At 55.8% G+C, this 22,679-nt stretch overlaps 1 protein-coding gene across 3 annotated transcripts in view; it reads right to left on the bottom strand.

The window, feature by feature from the left end:
- The window catches only part of AGAP3 (ArfGAP with GTPase domain, ankyrin repeat and PH domain 3), a 120,065-nt gene that overhangs the window by 77,492 nt on the left and 19,894 nt on the right, over positions 1 to 22,679 (bottom strand). Inside the window, exon 1 of one of the 3 annotated variants that reach the window (XM_071734421.1) lies at positions 6,960 to 7,983. The exons of the other annotated variants lie outside the window; for them this stretch is intronic. Coding sequence (XP_071590522.1) covers positions 6,960 to 7,806 — 847 coding nt within the window. The 5' untranslated portion in view covers positions 7,807 to 7,983. Of the gene's footprint in view, positions 1 to 6,959; positions 7,984 to 22,679 lie in introns of those variants that run through there. 3 annotated transcript variants of the gene reach the window in all.

Here is a 22,679-nt window from a genome sequence, read left to right on the forward strand (position 1 = left end):
TGCCCAAACTGGCCAGGCCAGCAGCAGCTGCAGCTCTCTGCCCAGGAGGTGTGTGATGGGGCCCTGCCAAACACCACGGGCTGACACCAGAGAAGCACAGGGGCTGACACCAGACCCAGGGTGGTTCTGAGGGTGATGCCAGGCTCCTCAGCCCTGCCAGGAGCTGGTCACTGCCCTTTATGTGCACACGTGCAGCCACCCACAGGCCACAGCGCATTTCTCATTGTGTCAGAAAAAGCCAAGAATATGGTGTTCATTCCTGGACTTTACCATTCACACACTAATTTATCAACACTTCTTTTTCAGAAACTGCTCACAAAGAGCCCACAAGTCTGGTGCAGTGACACAAGATTACTTATAACCATTGTAAAGGCCCTGTTCCTTCACAGTGTCTGTCTTCCACCCATCCTTTTTGTTTGTTTGTTTTAGGCAGAGGTAAAATCTTTATTAAAACAACTAATAAGTTAGGAGGAAAACAAGAAGTTCTCGAGCCCTCTCAAAAAGGCACCAGCACACCCAGATCTCCCAACTGCACAACTTGGTCAGAGAGGCACTGTCACCACCAGCTGGACCTTCTGCTCTGCTGGATCCCCACCAGCCACTGTGACAGCCAAAGGTCCATTGGTCCCATTCCCTTTCCTGGCACCCCCTCCCTGCAGACCTGACAAGGCAGCATCCTCACAGTATCACTACATACATCTTGTTCTTCAAATACAAAAAACTGGCAAAAGCTCTGGCTCTGAATGCAGCACTAGTTGAATGCACCCCCCAACCCATCCTGAGTTGAATGCACTGCCCAACCCCAACCAGAGAGAGGCCTGGAGAGGCAGGCTGACTGCTTTTTCTTCTGCTCTTGGATGCTCAGGATGCAGAAACCATCCTGGGTTTGCTAGTTGAAAAGGTTTGTTAGCAACAGTTTGATTTTTGACTTGCTGTGAAGGCCTCTGAGCAAACCTTAGTGCAAATACACAACTGTGACACAACACAATGCCAACTTAACAACAAAGTTCACTCATACAACACACTGAATTATGACCCATCACTACCACGCTTCACCCAAAACACCCATGTACAACCTGCCACCTATGCTTGTTGCTCAGCTCCCAGCACCTGCACAGGCTGAATTTTAGCCCAGTACTCTGACCAGCCCCAGTGACTGACCTGGTGTGTCCCAGCTTACACACTACATGACTGAAGGAAGAGTGACTATGGTGGAAGCAGCTTTGAACTGAAGACAGACACAAGGTTTATTTACAATCACCTGGAAAAGCTAATGATGCAGACCTTGGAGAGGACAGTTCCCTCTGTGGCCCCTTCAGAGGCAAGGTCCCAGGTGCCAGGATCAGAAGACCTTTGTGTCCACCTGCCAGCCCAGGCTGTACCCATACAAACCTTCACACAAATGAACTCCTATCAGAAGGACACCTCAGTTGATTCAGTTAATAAACCAGTCTACACACACACACACACACTTCTAGCATTCCCTGCAGATTGTGGGAGACCTCTGGCTCTGGCTGTCAGCAGCCTCCAGCTGTATTGAGCAGAGACCTCCAGCATCTCCTCCTCCATAAGATGCGGCAGTTCCTGTGGCACCTCCACAAATGCCATTTCAAGACCGTGAGTTACACCATTCCCACCCCCCACCTTGACAAGGTGCACAAAAACATCAAGACCACCAGCTAGTCTGGGAAGACATGAGGATCCAGAGCACTTTAACACATCAGGCTGGGGTCCCACCAAAACAGAGTTTCAAGCCTGTCACTGTAACTGGCCCTTTGGCCCTTCTTACACCAGCTCTGCTTCCAGGACTGGCCAATCACCCTTCCTACCAGGCAAGGGGATGTGCACAACCTGTGCACACCAAAAGGTGACAAGGAGGAAGGGTTTCCAGCTGCAAGAGGGGAGATGTAGAGGAGATGAGAGGGAGAAATTCTTTGGGGTGCGGGTGCTGAGCCCCTGGTTGCCCAGGTTGCCCAAGGAAGCTGTGGCTGCCCCATCCCTGGCAGTGTTGAAAGTTGGATGGGGCTTGGAGCACCCTGGGCTGTGGGAGGTGGCCCTGCCTATGGCAAGGGTATGGAATGAGATGATCTTTAAGGTCCTTTCAACCCAAACCCTTCTATGATTCTGTGATCTGTGTGACCCACAGCTAGCCCTGATGCACACATCTGCAGGCCCATGGACAACTATTCCATCAGCTCCCATGTCACCTGAAGCCCGTGTCCTGCACCCACCTCTGCTGTGTGGTTTACAGATCAGTCCCCAGCACAGACACCCCTGTCCCCCCACTGTCATCCTTTGCTTGCTCTCCTGCTCTACCAGCAGCTCCCAGCAGAGCTGTGTGCAGGTGGGCATGGATGACACCCACGGAGATGTCAGAGAGGCACCTCGAGAGCAGTTTCTCAATCACCCCAGACAGCCACAGGCCAAGTACCTGGCTGATGAAAAAACACTGATACAACTCGCTGATGTCAGCTGCAGCCATCCCAAGTGTTAGTTGTTTGCTTCCAAAAGGCAGCACGTGGCCCTTTCCTGCACTTGGTCAGTACAACTTCCATCACTGTTCACACCCCCAGGCAGGGAGAGCACCTGGGGATGATCTGGTTTAGCAGAGATTGCTTCCAGCTGGATAACATCTCCACTACAAGGTGCATTACTTCCCATTTATCAACATGGAACTCCACATGCCAGCCAAGTGTTGGTTACCCAGCTTCATTTGTCACCCTGCACATGCTCCTCACCCAGGCTGCTCCCTCCACAGGATGAAGCACAGCAGGTTCATCTACCTTGTGCTTCAGAAGGGCCAGTGCCAGACACGTTTGGTCTCCACACACAGCAACTAATAATTACCCAACTCATTTTCCAAGCCACCCTGGAACTAACTTGGACACTGAAACCCTGGACACCAACACCAGCCTTGAAAGCAGGTCAGAGGCTGAGCAAACACAGCAGTGCCCACACAAACTTTGTTCCAAAGTACCCACCTGCCCACACACGTGGATAAAAGGGCAGTGGAATAGGACATGCCCGGGCACAGCTGCCTTTTCCAACCTTGGCACTGCTGGCAGGAAGAGAGATTTCTCCATGGGCAAGGCCAGCATGGGTTTAGCCAAGGCAGGTACCCTGTGTGGAACACGATCTTAGCAAGGATCTTTAAATACTCTACAGCAGTGAGAGGATCTCATGTCTCTGAGAAATAAGGGTGTGATGAGGATCTGCCGTCTCCGGAGGCTGTGCAAGGCTCCAGCACAGCCAGAGGGCTTCAGCCTCTTGGCACCTCTGTTCCAGACCAGGAACCAAATTCTCTCTGCTCCAACAGCTAGAAAGAGCCTGCTGAAAGGGACAGCCCAGCAGAGCTGGTGATGTGGTGAAACAACAACCCACCTCCTCCCAGCACAAGCACTCTGCAGAGACCCACCTTGCTGGTAAAAACCTGTTCCAAATCTGTCTGACCTCAGCTCTCATTGTTGAACCACACAAGCAGAGGCAGGTGAAGATGAAAACAGCTCAGCACTGGCTTTTGAAGTTCTCTCTTCCAATGGGTGCCTGTAGGCTGCAAGCAGCTAACTCTGCACCTCCTGCACCCATCTCCTCCCATCTCACCTTCTGAATTACACCTTTCAGATTGGCATCCCCACAACTCCTTCCTTGATACCTTCCAAGTTTTTCAGAAGTGTGGACACCAGACTGGATTCAGCATCCAAGGCACTGTCTCTACACCCATTATGCCATCTCTGCTCCTCACTAACACTCCCAGCTAAGCCGAGGCAGGTACCAACAAGAGATGATACAAATCATCATCTACCCAATTCACTATGCAAACTTCGCCTCATTAATGTAAAAACTCCCTCACACATGCCCTACACACGAGTCCTTTGTGTGGCCAAACACCGAACAGTAGAAGGGAGTGATCCTCAACCTTACAGCACTTTAAAAGGGAGGGCATCTTTCTGGGAGAGGGGAATACGATTGTGAAGAAAAACTCCCTGAGCTGTGGAGCCCAGGTTCCACTGATGGACATGCTGAACCCATTGTGTGATCCCTCCCTGCACGGCGAAAACTCCAACCCCAAACCAGTCCAGCTTACCCAAGCCTGTGGCTGTCACAGGGCTTCTTCAGAAGGGCACCAGCCAACACCTCCATACCTGGAAACATTCCTCTGACCACTGGCCACAGCTATTTGTGTTCAGTCCAAGCTGGCTGGACTCTGTGTTGACTCAGTTCCCAGCTCCAAGGCTCCTGCCCTCCCTTGGTGCATTTACAGAAAATCGCACACCCTGCCACATCAAGACCACTGCCTGAAGTCTTTTTGGGGTAACAACAAACTGCACACCTCTGACCACCCCTCCCTGCGCCCGGTGCAGGGTGAACCCCTCCATCATCGGGGAGTGAATGTTACCCACACAGTCCAAGGAGGTCCCAGCAGGACTGGGGGAGCAGCAATGAGGCTGCCCTGACTCTCTGTTGGGCCAGGGCACTGGATGGGTATCTCAGCCTGCTAGAAACAAAATACTCCAGGTACTGGAAACAGGATGGCAGTACTGGCTTGGATCTCTGCCTGGACTCATCCATCCATCTTATTCAAAGAACTGATAACTGAAACTGCAGCTGCACCCCTCTGGGAGGGCATGTTGGGACTGTACCAGAAGCTCTCCTAGGGCTAAGGTGGGCAGCACCCACGTAAAGCATTCAGGTTTGGGGAACGTCAAGATGGTGTTGGAAACACTACTGGCCTGCAAGCCCAGAACAGGAATGAGGCAGAGATGTCCTGAGCTGCCATATCCCGCAAGGCCCTCTTGGAGCAGTAACAAGGTTGTGCACATCCAGTCTGTCATGTCCTTGCTGAGGCTCCCACCGGGGAGACCTAGAGCCCATGGACCAACCTGCTGAGTGGAGAGATGATGCGGGGGCAGGACAGAGACGGGACAGACAGCAGAAGCATTGGGCTACACACCTCACCTCTACGTCTTCACATCTGGTTGATGTCAACAGGGCAGAGCTCACAGCCAAGCGGATAATGGCAAAAATGGTGTTCTAAGACCAAGCTTTGAGCTTTGCAGCTCCAGCAAGCAGGGCTTGCTCTGCTGCAATGAGCCCCAACCCCAAAGGCAGCCTGGGAAGGTCATCCCTGAGCTTGCGCCTCCAGTATGAACCACGATGGCAACTACTAGCCACCCTGACAAACAGTAGCCTGGCATTAACTGGCTGGTGACTGATGAGAGGGCTCCGAGCCTTCTCCAGGCTCCCCAGCGGGTGGACCCAAAGGGAGCCCCAACCTGTCCCACCAGAGCAGCCAGGTGAGGGCTGAGGACGCCAACACCAGCGTTCAACCTCATCTGCTCTCCTGGGAATGTGGCTGCCGGGCCGGCTGCTGCTGCTGGCCCAGCTCCTGCTGGGAAGCCACCGGCAAGCAGGAACAGGCCCCCCGCTGCACGGGCAGGGCCCTCCCTGCCCGGATACACCCACATTCCCCAGCCATGAGCGCAGCCTCCCCTCGCCTGGGAACCTCCAGCCACCCAGCCAGCACCCAGCCCCGGCACAGCCCCCGGGAGGAGCACAGCACCGGGATCCTGTCCCTTCACCCCACACAGCACAGAGGTGGCCTTGGCCACCCAGATGCCACTACAGACCCTCCAGGACTGCTCCTGGGAAGGCAGAGCCAGCCCCAGGGGCAAGGAGGACCAGCAGCAACGAGCCCCTTGAGCGTCCTGCCCTGGTCCTGGAACCCCAGCTGGCAGCAGCTCTGGTCTTGACCCGGAGCCCTCCCAGAAAGCATCCCCGGGCACAAAGCTCCTCTGGGCAGCTGCTGCCCGGGGAGTATGCGGATCCCTTGGGGAGCCCCCAGCCCCAATCCGCCCGTCCGGCAAGCCATCCAAGCCGGGAATTGCCACCGCAACATCTGGGCTGCGGAGCGCAGCCATGAAACCCGGCGGGGCTCGCAGGCTCCAGAAAGCGGCTGCCTCCCCCCCCCCCCCCCCGAGGGCAAGAGCTGCAAGTCCCGTCCCACCCCCTGCGCACAGGACGGCGTTCAATGCCTTAAAAAGCCTCTGGATGCCGTTCTCGCCTCCCAGCCCTTGTTTGCCTCTGCAGGGCAGAGGAACGGGAAGGGGCACACGCAGCATGGATCCCACGTGGCAGAAGAGCCCGTGGCACTGAGGCCGAACACCAGCCAGTCCAGCACCTAACAGCTTCTTCAGCTGCCAGTCCCCATCGGGGTCCTGTGCCCCCTCCCCAGACAGTCCTGCCCTTTGTCCCTCTGCCATGACACTTGAGATGCCACCACCACTCTCCGCAGGCTGTCCTGGACCTGGAGAGCATCACTATGCTCCCAAACACACTGCATCCACTCGACCCAAGGGAAGACCTGGTCAGAGCATCACCCAGACAGAGCCTGGCACAGGTAGCTGCTCACAGGAGGGAGATGTAGCCACGTTTCTGTGCTGCCCAACCCCCTTCTGCTGCCCCATGCCTCTGCTTTGGCAATATCCCAAATAGTCCAGGATCCAGAACCCACTAACAGAAGTCCTCTCCCCTTCCTACAGTTTCAGCTCCCTCTGCTCCTCTGACACCACTGCATGAGGATCAATTCTCCCTGCCCCTCCTGGGACATCAAGAAGGATGTGGGATACTAAGACAGACACGGGACACACACGCTTGGCTCCCAGGTGTCTGGCCAGCAAGGGAACCCACACCCCTAAAGCATCTCTTCCTGGATAGCCATGTTGCAGCTCCTTCAGCCCTGACAGCGGGGGTCTGCGCCCACCAGAGTGCCCAACAGCCCCACGAACACTCACACTACCTTGCTACATACAACCCAGCCTTCCTGAGCATAAACCCACAGAGCACCAGGATGCAACCGCATGCCCTCAGCTGAGACAGGCCACGGTCACAGCCACGGCCGCCCGTCCCCGCAGGGTGCAGGGGGCTCTCGGAGGGCTGGCACCCCTCCTGCGCTCACTTACCCAGGGCTCGCAGCGGACCGCTGCCCAGCAGGATGGGGTCGGCAGTGCCGTGGGGGTCCTTGGGGCACACGCTGCCGGGGCTGCCGCGCTCTCGCCTTCGGAAGCGGCTTGTGATGAGTCTCCAGAGTCCCCCTCCTTGCCCGGGGTCGGGGTGCAGCCCGCCCCCGACTCTGGCCAGCTCCGGGTAGAGCAGGTCCCGCTTGCTGGGGCAGGTGTGCAGGGAGCTGGCGTCACCCTCGCTCTTGGTGCGGAGGCGGGCGGGGCGCAGCAGCCCCCCGGACTCCGACCGCCGCAGCTCGTGTCCCCGCCGCAGGCGGAAGCTGAAGCTTTTGCGCAGGGAGCTGAAATTTTTCCTGGGGCCGGGGCTGCTTCGGCCGCTGCCCCCAAAGAGGTTCCATCGGCGGCTGCCCCACAGGGAGCCCCCTCGCAGGAAACCGGGGCTCTCGGGGGGGTGCGGCTGCCGGGCGGCGGGCAGGAAGGTCATGCTGCTGGGCCGCGGGCGCTGCGCCCCGTCTGCCCCGTCGAGCAGAGCTGCCGGGCCCGAGCCCTCCGAGCCCTCTTCGCCGGCCGGGCCGGGCCTGCGGGGCGAGCGCAGCCTGAAGAAGTCCAGCAGGCTGCCGCGGGGCCGGGCGGGGGACGGCGGAGAGAGCAGGGCCCCGGCCGCCAGCCCGTTCCCCGCCGCGCAGAAGCTCTTGGGCCGGCGGCGCTGCTGCTGGGCGGCCTTGAGGGCCGCCTGGACGGCGGGGACGCCCTGCAGGTCCAGCGACTCGCAGACGCTGACGGCGCGGCGGGGGCTCGGCCGCGGGGGGCCCCGGCCCGCCTGGCTCCAGCGCCAGCCCTCCGCCATGCTCAGCGGCGGGGCTGCCCCATGGCCCCGGGCCGCCCGCCGCTCTGGGCTGCTGCCGGTGCGGGCGGCCGGCCCCGGGGAGGCGGCGCAGGGGGGCCCCGCACGCCGCCCGCTGCCTGCCGGCTCCCACGCCGCGCCGGCATGCCCGGGCCGGCGAGCCGCCAGCACGGGGCTGGGCCCGCCCCGGAACGGAGTCGGGGATGGAGATGGGGCGGGGGCCGGGGCCAAGGCCGCCCCACGCCGCGGGCACCGAGTCCCGGGGCAGGCAGGCGATGCCCTCGGAGCGGCCCCGGGGCGGCGCTCGAACCAACCCCGCGGCGCGGGGCTGCAGCCCCGGGGCAGAGCAGGGGCCCTCGGGTCTCGACCCGTCACCACCCGCAGTCGGGGAGCGGCAGCGCTGCACGGCCGGACTGCAGCCCCCCCCGCCGGTGTGCTCACTGCCCGCACCGGACCGGGCAGCACCGAGCTCCGGGCAGCACCGAGCTCCGGGCAGCACCGAGCTCCGGGCAGCACCGAGCTCCGGGCAGCACCGTCCAGGGTCAGCAGCGGGACCGGCTCCCTGGTGTCGGCGCGGGGCCGTCAGTGCCCGGCAGGGGGCGCTGTGCTGCCGCTGACCGCTGCCTCACGGCGCCCCCGCGCGGCAGCAGCGGGAGGCACAGGGACCCACGGGGGGGCTGCACCGGCAGGCACAGGGACCCACGGGGGGCAGCGGGAGGCACAGGGACCCACGGGGGGGCTGCACCGGGAGGGGGACACGGACACCGCACCAAGCCCACTAACAACCCCTTGAGCCCTCCGACCGCTGCAGCGAGGGCCCGGGGGCAGCCGGCCAGGGGGAACACAGCACCAGAGATCGGCTCCTCTCTTGTGCCAGAGTGCACTGGTTCCCAGGACCAACCGCCCCCATAAAGCTCCAGGCCCCCCTCCCCACCGCTCTTTGCACAGCCCCCATTGCAGCCCCCCTTTTGCTGCCTGCAGCACCATGTCTGTCCCCAGGGACCCATCCTGCATCGCCCCAGGACTTTTCTCCTCCTTCTTTTCCCTGAAGTGTTTCCCCTCTCCCTGGCTCTCCTCATTGAAAGCATCATCTGCGCTCCCTCTGGGGAGAAAAGAAACGATTGACTTATTTTTACCCTTCTGAAAGTTCTGTCTGCTGAACCAGCTTAGGTCTTCTCCTGCCTCTCAAGGCCTCTCCAGGGAACATCTTAACACCAGCCTCTCCTTATCCAGGAGATACTATGGGTATTGCCATGATATGCCTCTCCATGTCATGCCTTTGACAGCACTGCCTTGGCTATTCCAAAATCCCACTGCCTTTTTGGACTTTACCCCCCCTCTGATCCCTCATCCTCTTCCATGGTCCTCCTGAGCAACCCCCATCTCCTCTGCAGCTCCCTGTGGGTGCTCCCAGCCCTGGGACTCAGCTGAACCTCAACACACCAGGAGGCACCAGCAGGTTCAGCCCTTCCCCTCCCCACAGCACAGCCAACACCTCAGCCCCTTCCTCTCCCTTTCCCATCCTCTCCTACACCCACAGATTCCACCATCCACCCCCCCTCACAGTTAACAGCACAGCCCACCCCCACGCTGCACAAGCAGAGCCATCACTCAGCAGCTCCTCCCTGAGCCCCAGCACCTTTTCTTCCCTCGACTCCTGTGCCACTTTTCACAGTAAGGTCTCTAATTCATCTGCCCGCAGTGCCAAACCCAGGGAGCATCTCCCGGACCAAGGATCCGCTCCAGGATGCCCCTGACACCATGACAGTGCCCCAGGGGCAGTGGGCAGGGCACATCCAGCTCCCCAGCACACAGGCACCGATGCCCCAATGGGAGCAGAAGGCGCCTGACACCCCGGCAAAGCCCCGGCTCTGCCACCTCTGCCGAGGTCACAGCACAGCCCAGCTGCCGGACGACCCGACCCCATCCCCATCACCCCCTGCCCTGCCTGCCAGGAGCTGCCATGCTGCAGCCAGGGGTCTGCACCACCCCCCGGTGGGGTCTGTGTCACCCGGGGGTCTGCACTGGCAACACAGCCCTGACAGCAGCACACCTCGGACACAGAGAGCCAGCCTTTGGGCAGGGACCCAGACCAGGCACCTGGAAAGCTCCTTCCCAACCGTGCTCGCTCCCAGGGACTGGAAGCTGCTCCTGTAAGGACAGGACCGTCTGTATTCATCCCTCCTCAAATCGGGGTTTAACCTTTACTGCAACAACACCAGATGGTACAACCTTACACCTTCTAGATGAGTCTCATATTCTTAAAATATTCTGGCAAGTCCCAGGCTTTAAGGTTTCACAGAATCACAGAAATATCTGCTGGAAGAGCTGAGGTACCACCCACCAGGTACCAGACATGCCTGGATCACCCCAACAGGCGTCTGTCTGACCCCTCCTAGACACCTCCTCATGCCCATCCTTGCTCCTCCTGTTCCTCCTCCTCCCACAACCTGGTCTGAATCCCCCCCGCCTGCACGTCAAGAAAATCACTCCTGCCCATACCCTTACCAGCCAGGAAGAGTAATGACAGCACTGCTCCCTACAGCCTTCAACACACCAACAGAGTTCCCCTCAACTGAAAACATCTCCTCACTGTCCCACTGAGGACAGCTTTGTTTAAGCTCTTCAGTGTTTTCAATGCATTCTCTTCCATTTTATGCAATTTGCCTTCTGCCTTTTTTAAATGCAGAGCCAGGACCTCGGCACAATGCTCAGCTGGGGACTCCAGCAGCACCAAGGAACATACAAACACCACCCATGTACTCCATCCCCAGGAGATGCTGGTCTGTATGTACTACAGGAACAACACAGAGCTGTTTTTAAATTAGCCAGTTAAGAGGCAAAGGATTCCATATGCTGTACACATTGACATGACACCCCCACCCCCCCACCCCCCCCCGGTTATTCCTACAGAAAGAACAAAAGATATCTGAAATACAACAAAATAAAACAGCCCCAGATATAACTTCTGGTGGCCAAGGGCTGCAGGAAGCCCAGGAAGGGCTCAAACCCCACCAGATCTGGACAGCACATGGATTAAGGCTGAAACCATGGCTGACAGAGGAACCACTATGAAAACAGGATCAGGAAACCAGAAGCCACCACGGAAAGATGTCCCACATGCCTTCAAGCATCTCTTCTCAGGCAGTCTCCTCCACGGTGACAGCGGGTCTGACCGGCGCTGTGCACACATGCAATGCAAATGGGAGGTGACAGCTCACCCACCCGGCAGGCAGTGCCACTGGGGTCTCTGGAAGCAGAGGAGCTCCAAGAGCTGGGCTGGAACAGGGACATCATGCTTTTGCAATGCTGACCTGGGGCAGGTGCCCAGGGACAGAAGCAACTCAGTCTCTTAGCAGACTTTTGTGAGTCACACTCATGTTACAAATATCATGGCAATGAACATCTGGCTTAAATTAACAAAATGCCATGAGAGGCTGAGCAACAGCTGCCCTGGAAGACAGTCCGAAAGTGAGGGAACTTTCCACTGCTGGCTGGTCCCCAGGGTGAAGCTCAGGGTGGAGCCTTGCAATGGAAAAGAAGTTTGAACGGTGACTGGTGAAATGCTCCACCGTGCTCCTCCACTCCTCGCTGATATTCCTGCTCCCTGCAGAAGCAAAGCTTTTGTTGCAAGAGACCTCATCCAGCCTGGAGAACAAGATGGGTTTTGGAGGTGCTGTTGCTCTGCAGGGGGGCTCAGGCCTGGGAGACCCCCGCAGCCATCGGCACATGCAGAGGGGACAAGGAACCAGCACTGTGGTGTTCTTGGTAGGTGTGGATGCAGGGATGGAGCCACAAGCAGGTGCCAGCAGCAGAGCAGGGGACAGCACAGACACCGGCCAGCCCTGGGACCCACCTGCCAGTGGGGCTGCAGGGTGCCCAAGGCAGACTGTGCCTGTGGGGGGACCACAAGCAAGAGCTCAGCACCACTGCCCACAGATGAGGACAGGACAGGGTGACACCACAGTTGGTCCAGGTTTGGGGACACCCAGAACCCCTGGGACAGGCTCGAGGCTGGAGCACCAGAGTAGGGGGGCTCCATGCAATGCTGTGGGATGGTGGCAGAGCCCCCTCGCAGGGAGGCTGCGAACACAGCAGCAGAGCTGTGCTGGAGCCCCAGGCTCTGCAGAGCAGCTCCAGCCAGCCCGAGTGTGCTGCAGGAATACTGATGAGGCTCTGCCCGGCCTGGGGTGTGCAGCTCCGCAGCCCCCACAGCCCCCACCTTACAGCCCCACGTCACAGCCCCACGTCACAGCCCGGCTGCCAGCGTCACCGCAGCCCTGTGCTGATGCTGTCGCTTGTCACCTGGGGGTGGGGGCAGGGCCCTGGGCTGTCCCCCAGGGCAGGACAGAGCTGCCCTCTGCCCAGGCAGGAGGAGGGTGGGGGGGACCAGGTGCTTCCCCCCTGAGCAGGGGGATGGTGTTGGCAGCTGAGTTCAGCCACAGTGGGGCTGGAGCATCCACTGCAGTGAGACAAAAAAAATCACACCAGCTCTGTTCTGCTGTGATAACCCTTTGTGATCACCCTAACCAGCTGTGATAACCCTTTGTGGTCACCCCAACCAGCCTGTTCACAATGGATATCCTCACTCTCTCCACCCTCAATCCCCAGGGTCTCAGAGGAACGAGGCTTTGCTCCAGGGACCCAGCCCCTCACCACCTGCCCATGTCCCCTCCGCAGCCCCACCTGTGGGTTGGACACCTCCAGGGCTGGTTTGCAGTGGCCTCTTGAAGTGAGAGGCATGGTTTAGGGACATGATTTAGCACCAGACTCAGTAGAGTTTGACTTACTGATCTTAAAGGCTTCTTCCAACCCAAATTGTTCTGTGATCACCCTGAGCAGGCTGTCACCTCCAGTTTCCATGGCGAGAGCAGGAAGGGGCCCAGACAGCAAAGAGTTAAGAGAAGCTGGGAAGTGAATAGAGCCGCAGGCACCAGGGAGCCTGGCATCAGCTTCAGCATCAGCACCAGCACCAGCTTCAGCATCACCACCAGCATCAGCTTCAGCATCAGCACCAGCTCCCTCCCACCACCCACCCTCCACTGCTGACAGGAGATCACTTCTCCTCCACAAGGATTCACAGCAAACCACCTCCCTCATCTGCCCCATGATGTGGCCATGTCACCCCCACCACTTCCAGGATGGTCCCAAAGTCCTTCTCTGCCCCTCTCCAGCCTCACAGGGGATGCTCCAGTAATGGCTGCAGGTACAAGCAGACCCAAGGTGACTGGGGCAGGTACTGTGAAGTCTCCTTAGTATTTTGAAACCCAAAGACAAAAGCCCACATAAAAAATTTGGGAAGAGCACCAAAGGGGATTTCTTCAGGTCCTCAAGTCCAGCCTTTGCCCTGGCTTTAAAATCCTTCCCATAACTGTAATTTAAAACAGGGAAAATCCTCTAGTTTATTCCAAAAGCTGAAAAGGAAAACAAATGAAAAAAGCAGCAAAGAGGTAAAACTAAGAGACAGGCGGAGCAGAAATAAGACTCAGAGGAGAGGTAAATAAACCTGGAGGTCAGGAGGAAAACATATCTCCCAGCCAAGAGGTGGAGGAGGCAGAAAAATCCCCCCTGCCTCGACAGAAAGGCAGAGATGCAGCAGCACCCTCGAAGGATGTCTGCAAGGCCAGCTCCTGGGTGATCAGGAAGGCAGAGCAGACCTCAGGCCTTCTCAGGGCCATCCCTCAATGGCTGAGCAGTGCTGGCCCCATCCTGGACAAAGATGGGCTGAGGCTCTAAGGCATGGCAGGACAGAGCACCTGTCCTCAGCCCACAGGAGCCCAGACTGGTTTGGGTTGGAAGGAATCTTAAAGCTCATCCAGTTCCAATCCCCTGCATGTTCAGGGACCCCTCCCCCAGCCCAGGGGGCTCCAAGCCCCATCCAACCTTCAACACTGCCAGGGATGGGGCAGCCACAGCTTCTCGGGGCTCTTCTTGTTCTGCTGCAAGCAGCATTGCCCAGACACCAGCAAAACATTCAGGAGTGACAGCGACAGCAGACACCAGCAGAAGGAACTGGAAAGACCTTCAGCTCTATGAAAAGGAGAGAAGCTCAGAACCCCAAATGGGGTGTTCCCAACAGGGCTTCCAAAGCTACTTGAGAATGGTCCTCCCTGGAAATCATGCAAAGCAATGTCACTCTAAGAAGCCATGAAAAGGTCCCATCCCTTCCTGTTCCCTCCAGGCACATGCTGAAGAAGGAGATGAGGTAAAGAAGTATTTTTAAAAAAAAAGCTAAAAGCCACAGAGACTGGCAACAACACAAGATGCTCACAAGCACCCCCAACAAATGCCACCAAACACCATTTCTCCAGCACTTCTACCTTCTCATCCTCCCAAGGAGCAGCTCAGTGACCAGCACCATCAGCACACAAAGGCAGAGAGTGTTTTGCCATGACCGGCAAGAGTCAAGGTGTAGGTACCTGGCACAGGGTAACTGCACTCCAGACAGCAGCAAAGGTCTCTAGAAAAGCCCAACCAGGTTCCTCCCTGCTCAACAGGCCACAGACCCCACCTTCCAGCTTAAACTCTCAGTAGCAACTCTTTGAGGAAAGGAAATGTAACTCTGAGGATATTACAAACAACACCTTCAGGTGGTGCAGGAGGAGCTCAGAGCAAGCCCAAGCCAGGGGCATCCCCCCAGGCAGGACGGTCCCCTCCAGCTGCCACCATGGTACAAGGGTCCTGGGCTCTGAATCCTGCACAGAGTCAGTCCCTCTGACCCCTGTTCAGTTCAGTTTCATTTTCATCACTCAGTTGCCCATTACTACCACCCAAGCACCCACTGAGCCACATGGCCACCAGACCTCAGCCAGCAGAAAACTCAGGAATCTGCAGAACATGAACAACCACCCTGCTTTCTGCCCAAATTCTCACTTGTTCATTAAACCTTCTTCTGCAGGGACAACTACTCCAGGTCCTGACACACCTCAGGAGACTGCCAGGGCCCTTCCTGGGGCATCCTGGGGACAGCACCTTTCTCAGGACGATGAGCAGCCCCAGCCCAGAACTTTGCCCTTTTTTCTGCCCCGAGCTGACAATCACAAAGCTCCTCACAGGTCCTGAGAACTGGAGAGGGAAAGAGAAGCTGCCCCAGGTCTCAGTAGGAAGGAGTAGGCCCACGAGGAACCTGACTCACCAGCCACTGGGACCCACACCCACCAAGGGCTTGGGAACGACCAGACAGCAAGAGACATGGGCACAAGCAACCTCACCCAACATCACCTGCAAACTCAGCCTCATCCTAAGGGGTTGTTGTGTCACCCAAAACGTGCCCAGCACCCAAAGGCACAAGCTGGGAGGCGAGGGAGGGGCTGCAGACCTCCCCACCAGCCCTGGAGACCCGTCCCACCACACCACAGCATCCAGTCATTGATAACCAGCATGGAACTGGCCACGGGAGGGGACCCTATGGATGCCATCCCAGATGGGCTCAGGGGCCATCCATGGTTTTATCCTCAGCTCATGAGAATCCTTAATCCTCCGTGGGATTCTCTGCAAGAGCAGAGAAGGGTGATGGATGAACAAGAGGCTCGTGCAGGCTGCCCTCCAGAGCAAGCAGGGGGCTTCTTCAGGTAGTTGAGCCCCAGATCCCAAGAGTCAGAAGAGGAACACCTTAAAGAAACTCCTGCCTCAGAGAACACAAAGGAATTCTGATGGCCTCCTGGTTCACAGATGTGAGCTCTCTTCACACCAGCTCCTCCTCTCTACAGCCTCAAGAGCATCTCAACATGGTTCATCCTGCTACAGCTCAAGAGCATCTCAAGGCAGTTCCTCTCCAAGCCTTGCTGCTGCCCACAGTCACCCCAGGCCCGTGTGCCTGTGCTTTCATTCTGAGCCAGGCAATACTTCAGGGCTGCATCAAAAGCCGTATGTAAAAGAGCCCAAATTAGGATGTAAAGGCAAAAGGTTGGCTTTTGGAACCAAAATTATGTTTGTCTGGGTTCAGTGCAGGTTTTTGGTGAGACCTTTTGCATGACTTTTCTTTATAGGTAAAAAAAAATAAAAATTTTATCTAATGGTACCAAGCCACTTCATATAATTCAGAGAGCCTGAACTACAGAGCTCCCACAGACTGTCACCTCACCACAGGGTCCACCTCCATCCACACCATCACAGACCCCTCGAGCACCTCACCACGGGGTCCATCTCTCCCCACACACACCACTACACAGGTGTAGCAGTGGAAGAGAGAAAAGCATTTCTTGTCTCTCCCCAGGGCCTCTATTCAAAGACCAAACCAAAAACCACAGAGATAAAAAGAAAAAAACAAAACAAAACACACCAGCCACAGAGAGCAGAAGGAGCTAGCCTCCCACCCGCATTCCCACAGTCCCCAGATGCTCCTGCTGCATCCGCTGGCTCAGCCTCCTGCCAGGGAGCCACTGCCACCTCCCACCCCCTGGTCCCCTGGGAGGGAGCAGCCCCTGCATGGCTCAGTCTCATTCCACATTCCCCCCACCCCGCTGCCCCTCACAGTGTCCCCCCCAAGGACACCAGTCCCGTGGGAGCCTGACGTGTCCCCCCTGTCCCACAAGCAGGGATGTGCAGAGGAAGACACCGACCACAGCAGCACCACGTCAGCTTCCTGTGCGGTCAGGGCAGGAGGTGACACTGCCTGAAGCTGTCACCTCCCCCGACATCTGGAAGGATGCTGCAGATGTCTTCAGAGCTGAGCTGTTGGGGACAGCCGGGATAACCATCCAGACCAAACCATCCCTTGGATCAGCAAGAACTGCTGCCACCAGCCTGTCCCCCAGCACAGATGTGTCTGAGGAGGTTCCTCTCCTTTGCTAGAGTGGGGCTGGAGACCAACAGGCTGTGTGCTGGAGCAGAACAGCAGGGCATGGGCATCTGTCCATCCATCTGCCTCTCCTCCACACCAAAGATCAAGGGTTGCTTCTCCTTGCTCCAGAACCACAGTGCTCCACCAGGAGAGTCAGGCAGAGAGGGAGCCACCAGCTAGGTGGACATTTAGCTGCGAGGGGGCACATACCTGCCCTGCTCCCATCCCCGCAGCACCAGGATGTCCAAATAGCAGCATCCTTATGGACCATGGTGGCATCCTCACAGACTGCTCTGCTGCCAGCCACAGAGTTCATCCATGCTCTCCCCAGAGCCACTGCCTTAAGCTCCCACTAACACCCTGTGCCAAATCCCCTGCTCCAGAACACGCCAGCCTTCCAGCCAAATCCTGTCAACTTCTTTGGACAACCCCACCTGAGATTCCCCTTTGTCCATGGTCCCTGGCCCCCTGAGCCCAGCCACCCCGCACCGTGGCACAAATGCAGCCTTGAAGATATTCAAAGACTAAGTATTTGAAGACCAAAGATATGTGAAGACCAAATAACCTCCCAACAGCCCCTGTGGCACTGCAGGGCTACTCATGCCCCCTCCCATGCGCCCACCCTGAAATCTGGTCATTAATTCATGAATCATTACGAATCTTCTCTCATTTCCCAAGGCTTTTCTTCTGCTACAGTCCCAGCAGGGTCCATCCCGGTGCCAAACCTCCTTCTCTCCCACCATGCTCCCCCAGAGATGGACCCACACAAAGGGTCCATTTGACCCTTCTGTCCTCAGCACTGCACTGGAAACTCACTTTCCACTGTCAAACCTCACAAGTGTCCCCCAGCCCCCTCCATCAGCAACTCACCCACTTCACTGCTTGGACTCCCCCTGCTTTTGCATTATCTTTATTAACTCCATCACCACTCTTCAGTACTTTTTCCCACTGATTATCAAATGTTAAATGCTATAAGGTGGGGAACAGACCCACAGAACCCACCAAAAATCCAGCTGCCCCCATCCAATATTTATTTACAACTCTGCATTGAGGTCCTGATCCATAATCCATCTCACATGTCTGGTGCTGACCACAGTCTCTTCCAGCCCCTTCATCAGGAGGCCACTCTGTCCTAAACCAAACATAAAGAAATCTAAACACATTATTCAATCATTAACACCCACACCTAATCACTCTGCTCAGGAGTTACCAGCATTATGGGGAACAGATCCCACCAAACCATTTCACGCAGCACTCGCTTCCCCCCCATGACCTCGTGGTTAATTCAGACTTTGGCAGCCACAGTGCTGCCTTTCCCAGGATCGATACCAGGAGGATGGCATCTCAGTCACCCATCCCATGTCTCCTGGGGAGGGCTGGCACAGAGTTAGCTTGCTCCAGCCTCAGTCATCCTCCCCTTCAGGAGCTCCCAGCCAGACTCCTGGGCTTCCACCTGCAAGCTGCCCAGAGCCAGGGACCAGAACATACCCGACAGGCAGCTGCTGCTCAACATTGAGCAACCATTTCAGGGACAGTGCTTTATTTTTTCACACACAGGATGGAAACATTTCCACCACATGGCTACTGACAACCTGTGCCATGTAGCCAGCCAGATTTAAAGCCCATCCCTGCTCCTAAGAAATCCCAAATCCCTCATTGCCACCAGCCAGGCAGGGCACAGGCTGCTACTTGTGTCTTATACCTCCTGTTTGCTCACTTTTAGTCTTGGCTTATGCTCTATAACATCAGCTTTTTCTCTTTTAATGACTAATTACCCGGCACTGGCACTGTTCAGCTGTGCCAGGCATCACTGCAGCCTTCCTCAGTAATTGCGGGGCTGGGGTGTTTTGGGCACAGACGAGAAATCTTTAGGAATGTGTAATAACTGCTTGCATTCACTATTGATGTTCTTTCTCTCAAGTACTTTGGCTCAAAATTTATTTTATTTTATTTTCAGCTTTGTGACGCCAGCCCTTCTAAACCAACCAGTTACAGGTGAGTGTCAGACTATCCCCAGGAGGAGCACTGCATCATCATTCAACCTTTCTGAGAGAAAGAGCTGGAGGATTACAGAGGGCTGCAAGGGGAATGGGAACATCCTGCCCTCCCCTCCCCACCAGCAGGTGATCCAGTCTTGAGATGGCTCCTGAGAAACCACTGGTGGAGGAAACATTGCTAGGAACCTCCCTCTGGGATGCTCAGGGCTGGCACCAGAATGGTACCACCATGACACCAGAGCAGATAACTTGTGTATTCACTATGCCATACTGCTGACATCTGAAATCACAGAATGACCACAGCACCAGAACTTCTCCTGGCAGGAACACCAAGCAGATGTGATGGCAGTTCCCACCTCCACCTGGTCCTTTTCCATCTCTCTGGATGGGGTTTGTGCCTACACTGTGCTGGGAGCCAAGGAGGGATGGACAGCACTGAGCCACTGGGGCTGGAGGAGAGAGCTGCCAGGAGTGCAACCACAGCCCCAGCACTGAGTGCTTCTGAGAGCACGTGAGGGGTTCAGGGAGGGAACAAGGATGCCCAGAGCTGGGGCAGAGGGAAAGGGACTCATTCAGCTCCCCATCACCTGCTGGGGTCCTTTGGATGGACCAAGCCCTGACTCTCCCTAGAGTCACCACAGCACCTGGGAAGCACTGGCACCGTATGAGCCATACACCTTGAGCCAAGTCTCCTCCACCCTCTGCATCTCCTCACAGCTGCTCTCCAGGCTCCAGCACTATGGAGTGAGCCCACCAGATTCACAGCCTATGGAGCAAAACCTGTGAGCTCCAGGTACTGGAGCAGGCAAGAAGGCAAAGTCTGGATCTCCTTTTCCCTGCACTGAAGCTGTCAGAGCAAACACACACACAACTACAACACTCACTCCACCTTTAAACAGCTCTGACATCCGAGGTCTCCCTGGCCAAATGACAAATCCTCTGCAAGCCAGTGAGCTGCACTCACTGTCCTTAGATCAGGAGAGATGTTCTGCAGGCAGCTGAGCACAAGCAAGGCACAGCCCTCCACCAAAGCTCCTCTGCTCACCTGTGACTCAGGTCCTCTGACACCAAAGGTTTGTATGGCCACTGGCATTGGAAAGAGCTGGAGACCACAGCATGTTTCACAGGACCACAGTGTGCTCCCTGGGACTGTGGTGTGCTCTCCAGGACCACAGCAAATCTCCCTGGACCACGGCCATGTTCCCCAGGACTATGGTGTGCTCCCAGGACCATGGCCAAGCTCTCCAGGACCATGGTGTGCTCCCCAGGACCATGGCCAAACTTGTCAGGGGCCTGACGGGACAACAGCTTCCCTTCTTGGGAGAAATGTGCACCAAAGAAGGCAGTTGCACAGCTCTTGGAGAGGGAACATAAAAGCAGCTGTGCCAGGAACTGTGCAGGGGTGGTGGCACCTCCCAGGCCCATGGTCCCACTCCCAGGAGCCAGCTGTAGGTCCCATGGCACATGGCACTGCCAGAAGGGCAGCAAACAGGAAACCTCCTGCTCAGAGGTATGGCCAGATGTCTGGAAGGAACTTCGGAGAAAGAATAAACTAAATCAGGCTCAGACAAAAGGCTGGTTGACAGAGAAGCCTTTGGTCAGCCGGACAGAGTGAGTCTCTGGGCACGTCCTCATTCTGCTGGAGCTCAGGCTGGGGCAGCCCAGGAGCTTCAGGATGAGGAAAGTGCTGGAACAAGTGCAGAGTTTGCAGGCAGGCACAAATGACACAAAGAACCAAACAAAAAAAAAACCAAACAAACAAACGAAAAAAACCTACAAAAAACACAACCACAAGAAAAATCAGCTAAGCTCCAAAGTGTTAGTCAGGAGAACAGAAACAAAGGACAAAGTGTTGTGAAAAGACCTCAAAATCCTGAGTAACTGGGTGACAGATCAGTAGGTGATCAAGATGAAGTGGCGCACTCAGAAAAAAACAATTCTTATTTTACATACACAATAACAAGCTCAAGCTTCTTGTTGCCACTCAAGTAAAATCTTGAGGTTGCCCTATATAACCCTGTGAAAACATCAGCCACCAAACCGTGCTGACAATTATGAGGAACAAGGTGAAGCACAAACCAGGGAACATCACGATGTTCTCATACCGACCCAGGGACCGACACTGAAGCAGCTCCAGCACTGTCCTCACCCTCACTGGGCTTCTGACCCAGATCTCATCACAAGACAAGGGAACTAGAAAAGGTACCAAGAAGGGCAGCAGATGATCAAAAGGTGAGAACAGCTCCTGAACAAGGAGCCTGGAAAGGAAGGTGGCAGAGGAGGAATGAAGCCTTTCACATCAGGAGAAGAAAGGAGAAGGCCACCAGGGAACAAATTGTTCACTGTTGCTTTCAGATCACAAAGTGAGGGGACATCAAACCCAATTAGTCAGGAGGCAGGTTCCAAGCAGAAGGAGATCTCTCTGTACAAAAGTCAGCTGAGCCCTGCCTGGTCCTGGGCTGCAGTCATGCTCGGCTGACACGCTTGCACAAGACCATTGGGCAGATTCAAGGACAAAAGCTCCATGCAGGGCTATGAACACATAGAAATGGGGAAATCTGTGACAGACAAACAGATCCAGGATGGGAGCACAGCCCAGCAGAGTATGAGTGAGTCCAGGGTGAAGGACTGGAGTCCCAGAGCCCCTTCCAGGGCAGCACAGCGGATGGCATGGCCTCTCCTTTTTCCTTCTCCTCTCCTCTCCTCTCGTCACCTCTCCTCTCCTTTTTCCTTCTCCTCTCCTCTCCTTTTTCCTTTTCCTTTTCCTCTCCTCTCCTCTCCTCCTCTCCCTGCTCTGGGCTGTGGAGGAGTCACTGCAGTAGCTGAGACTCAGGGCCTGCAGACCCCGCCAAGCTGGCTGCTCAGGATGAAATTTTCCATGCTTGCTCTCTGCATTAGCCTGGTATTTTTAGACGTTTCAGCAAAAGCAACACAGACTTTTCCAAAAATGAGGTTAGGGAAAAAATAAGGCAGATTTGCCAGAGTTATACATTTTTCCAGTTTTTACTGAGGGATCTTGAAGAGCTCCATGTGGCTGGCTCAGGGTCACCCTTTGCTCAGGGAGGTGACTTCTGCTGTCTGTAGCCACGAGTCCCAGCTGGGGAACAAGTCCTTTGCCAGATGCTGCTCACACCTCTGGGCCTGTGCTGCCGGATGCAGAAGAGACCCCTCCTCTCAATTCAAACAAACCAGACAGAACCAGCACAGCCTGCAGGCAGCTGTGTCTTCCACATGTCAGCAGCTGGAGCTGAAGATGCTCAAGAGCCTGAATGTTCAGTCGGGCCCCACCAAGACCCAGGCTGCAGCAGAAGTTTTTGTTAAGATTTCTGCTAGATGGCTTTCTCGACAGCAGCCTAAAAAAAAGTGACTTAGGCATACAAAGGCACTTTTGATTTTAGCACTGCGTGAGTACTTGATTTATAATTTTATTGCCACTGCCTAAGTTTATTTGAAAGCAATCAGCTGTCTTTACCCAGGCTCTGCAGCCAAGATTGAGGACTCTTACTAAATCCTGTGTGTTCTGCCACAGATAAGGGATTACAAAGAGAGCTGAGATCATCCCTGCACCATTTGGTTGCACTCACTGCACAGCACAGGTTAGAGAAACCCACTCAAAAAATTCAGCATCAAAATCATCTCCTAAACCTGAGACAGCCTGGACTTTTTTTTTGCAAAGGAATACCAGGCTTTGCTTTGAGGCCCTGCAAGTATTTACTGTGTCTCCAGCAAAGTTATCCCAACAGTTAGGTACTCTCCGACAAAAATAAGTACTTTAAAGCTGAATCCATACAGCTTTGAGCTCTGCCCAGCAGTTCAGACTGTCTTCAGCTCTTAAACTGACCTAATTTTGTTTAAGCCCCATACTACACTGTCAGTAGTAACTACACTTTTTGTATGGCTTCACATTTTTTAAATCAATAAAAAAATTACAGACACCAAAATTACATTGCAATGCCATGGTGATAGCCTTGTGAAAGCCATAAAAACACCAGCCTTCCCTTGCACCTCCACGAGAGCAGCTCCAGGCCAGGCTCCAGGTCCTGCAGGGGTTTCTCCCAAACCAAGACCATGGTTGGGATGTTGCACAACCTAAACAT

This window comes from Heliangelus exortis, chromosome 2 (assembly GCF_036169615.1).
Source record: "Heliangelus exortis chromosome 2, bHelExo1.hap1, whole genome shotgun sequence".
In the NCBI taxonomy this organism is placed as follows: Eukaryota; Metazoa; Chordata; class Aves; order Apodiformes; family Trochilidae; genus Heliangelus; species Heliangelus exortis.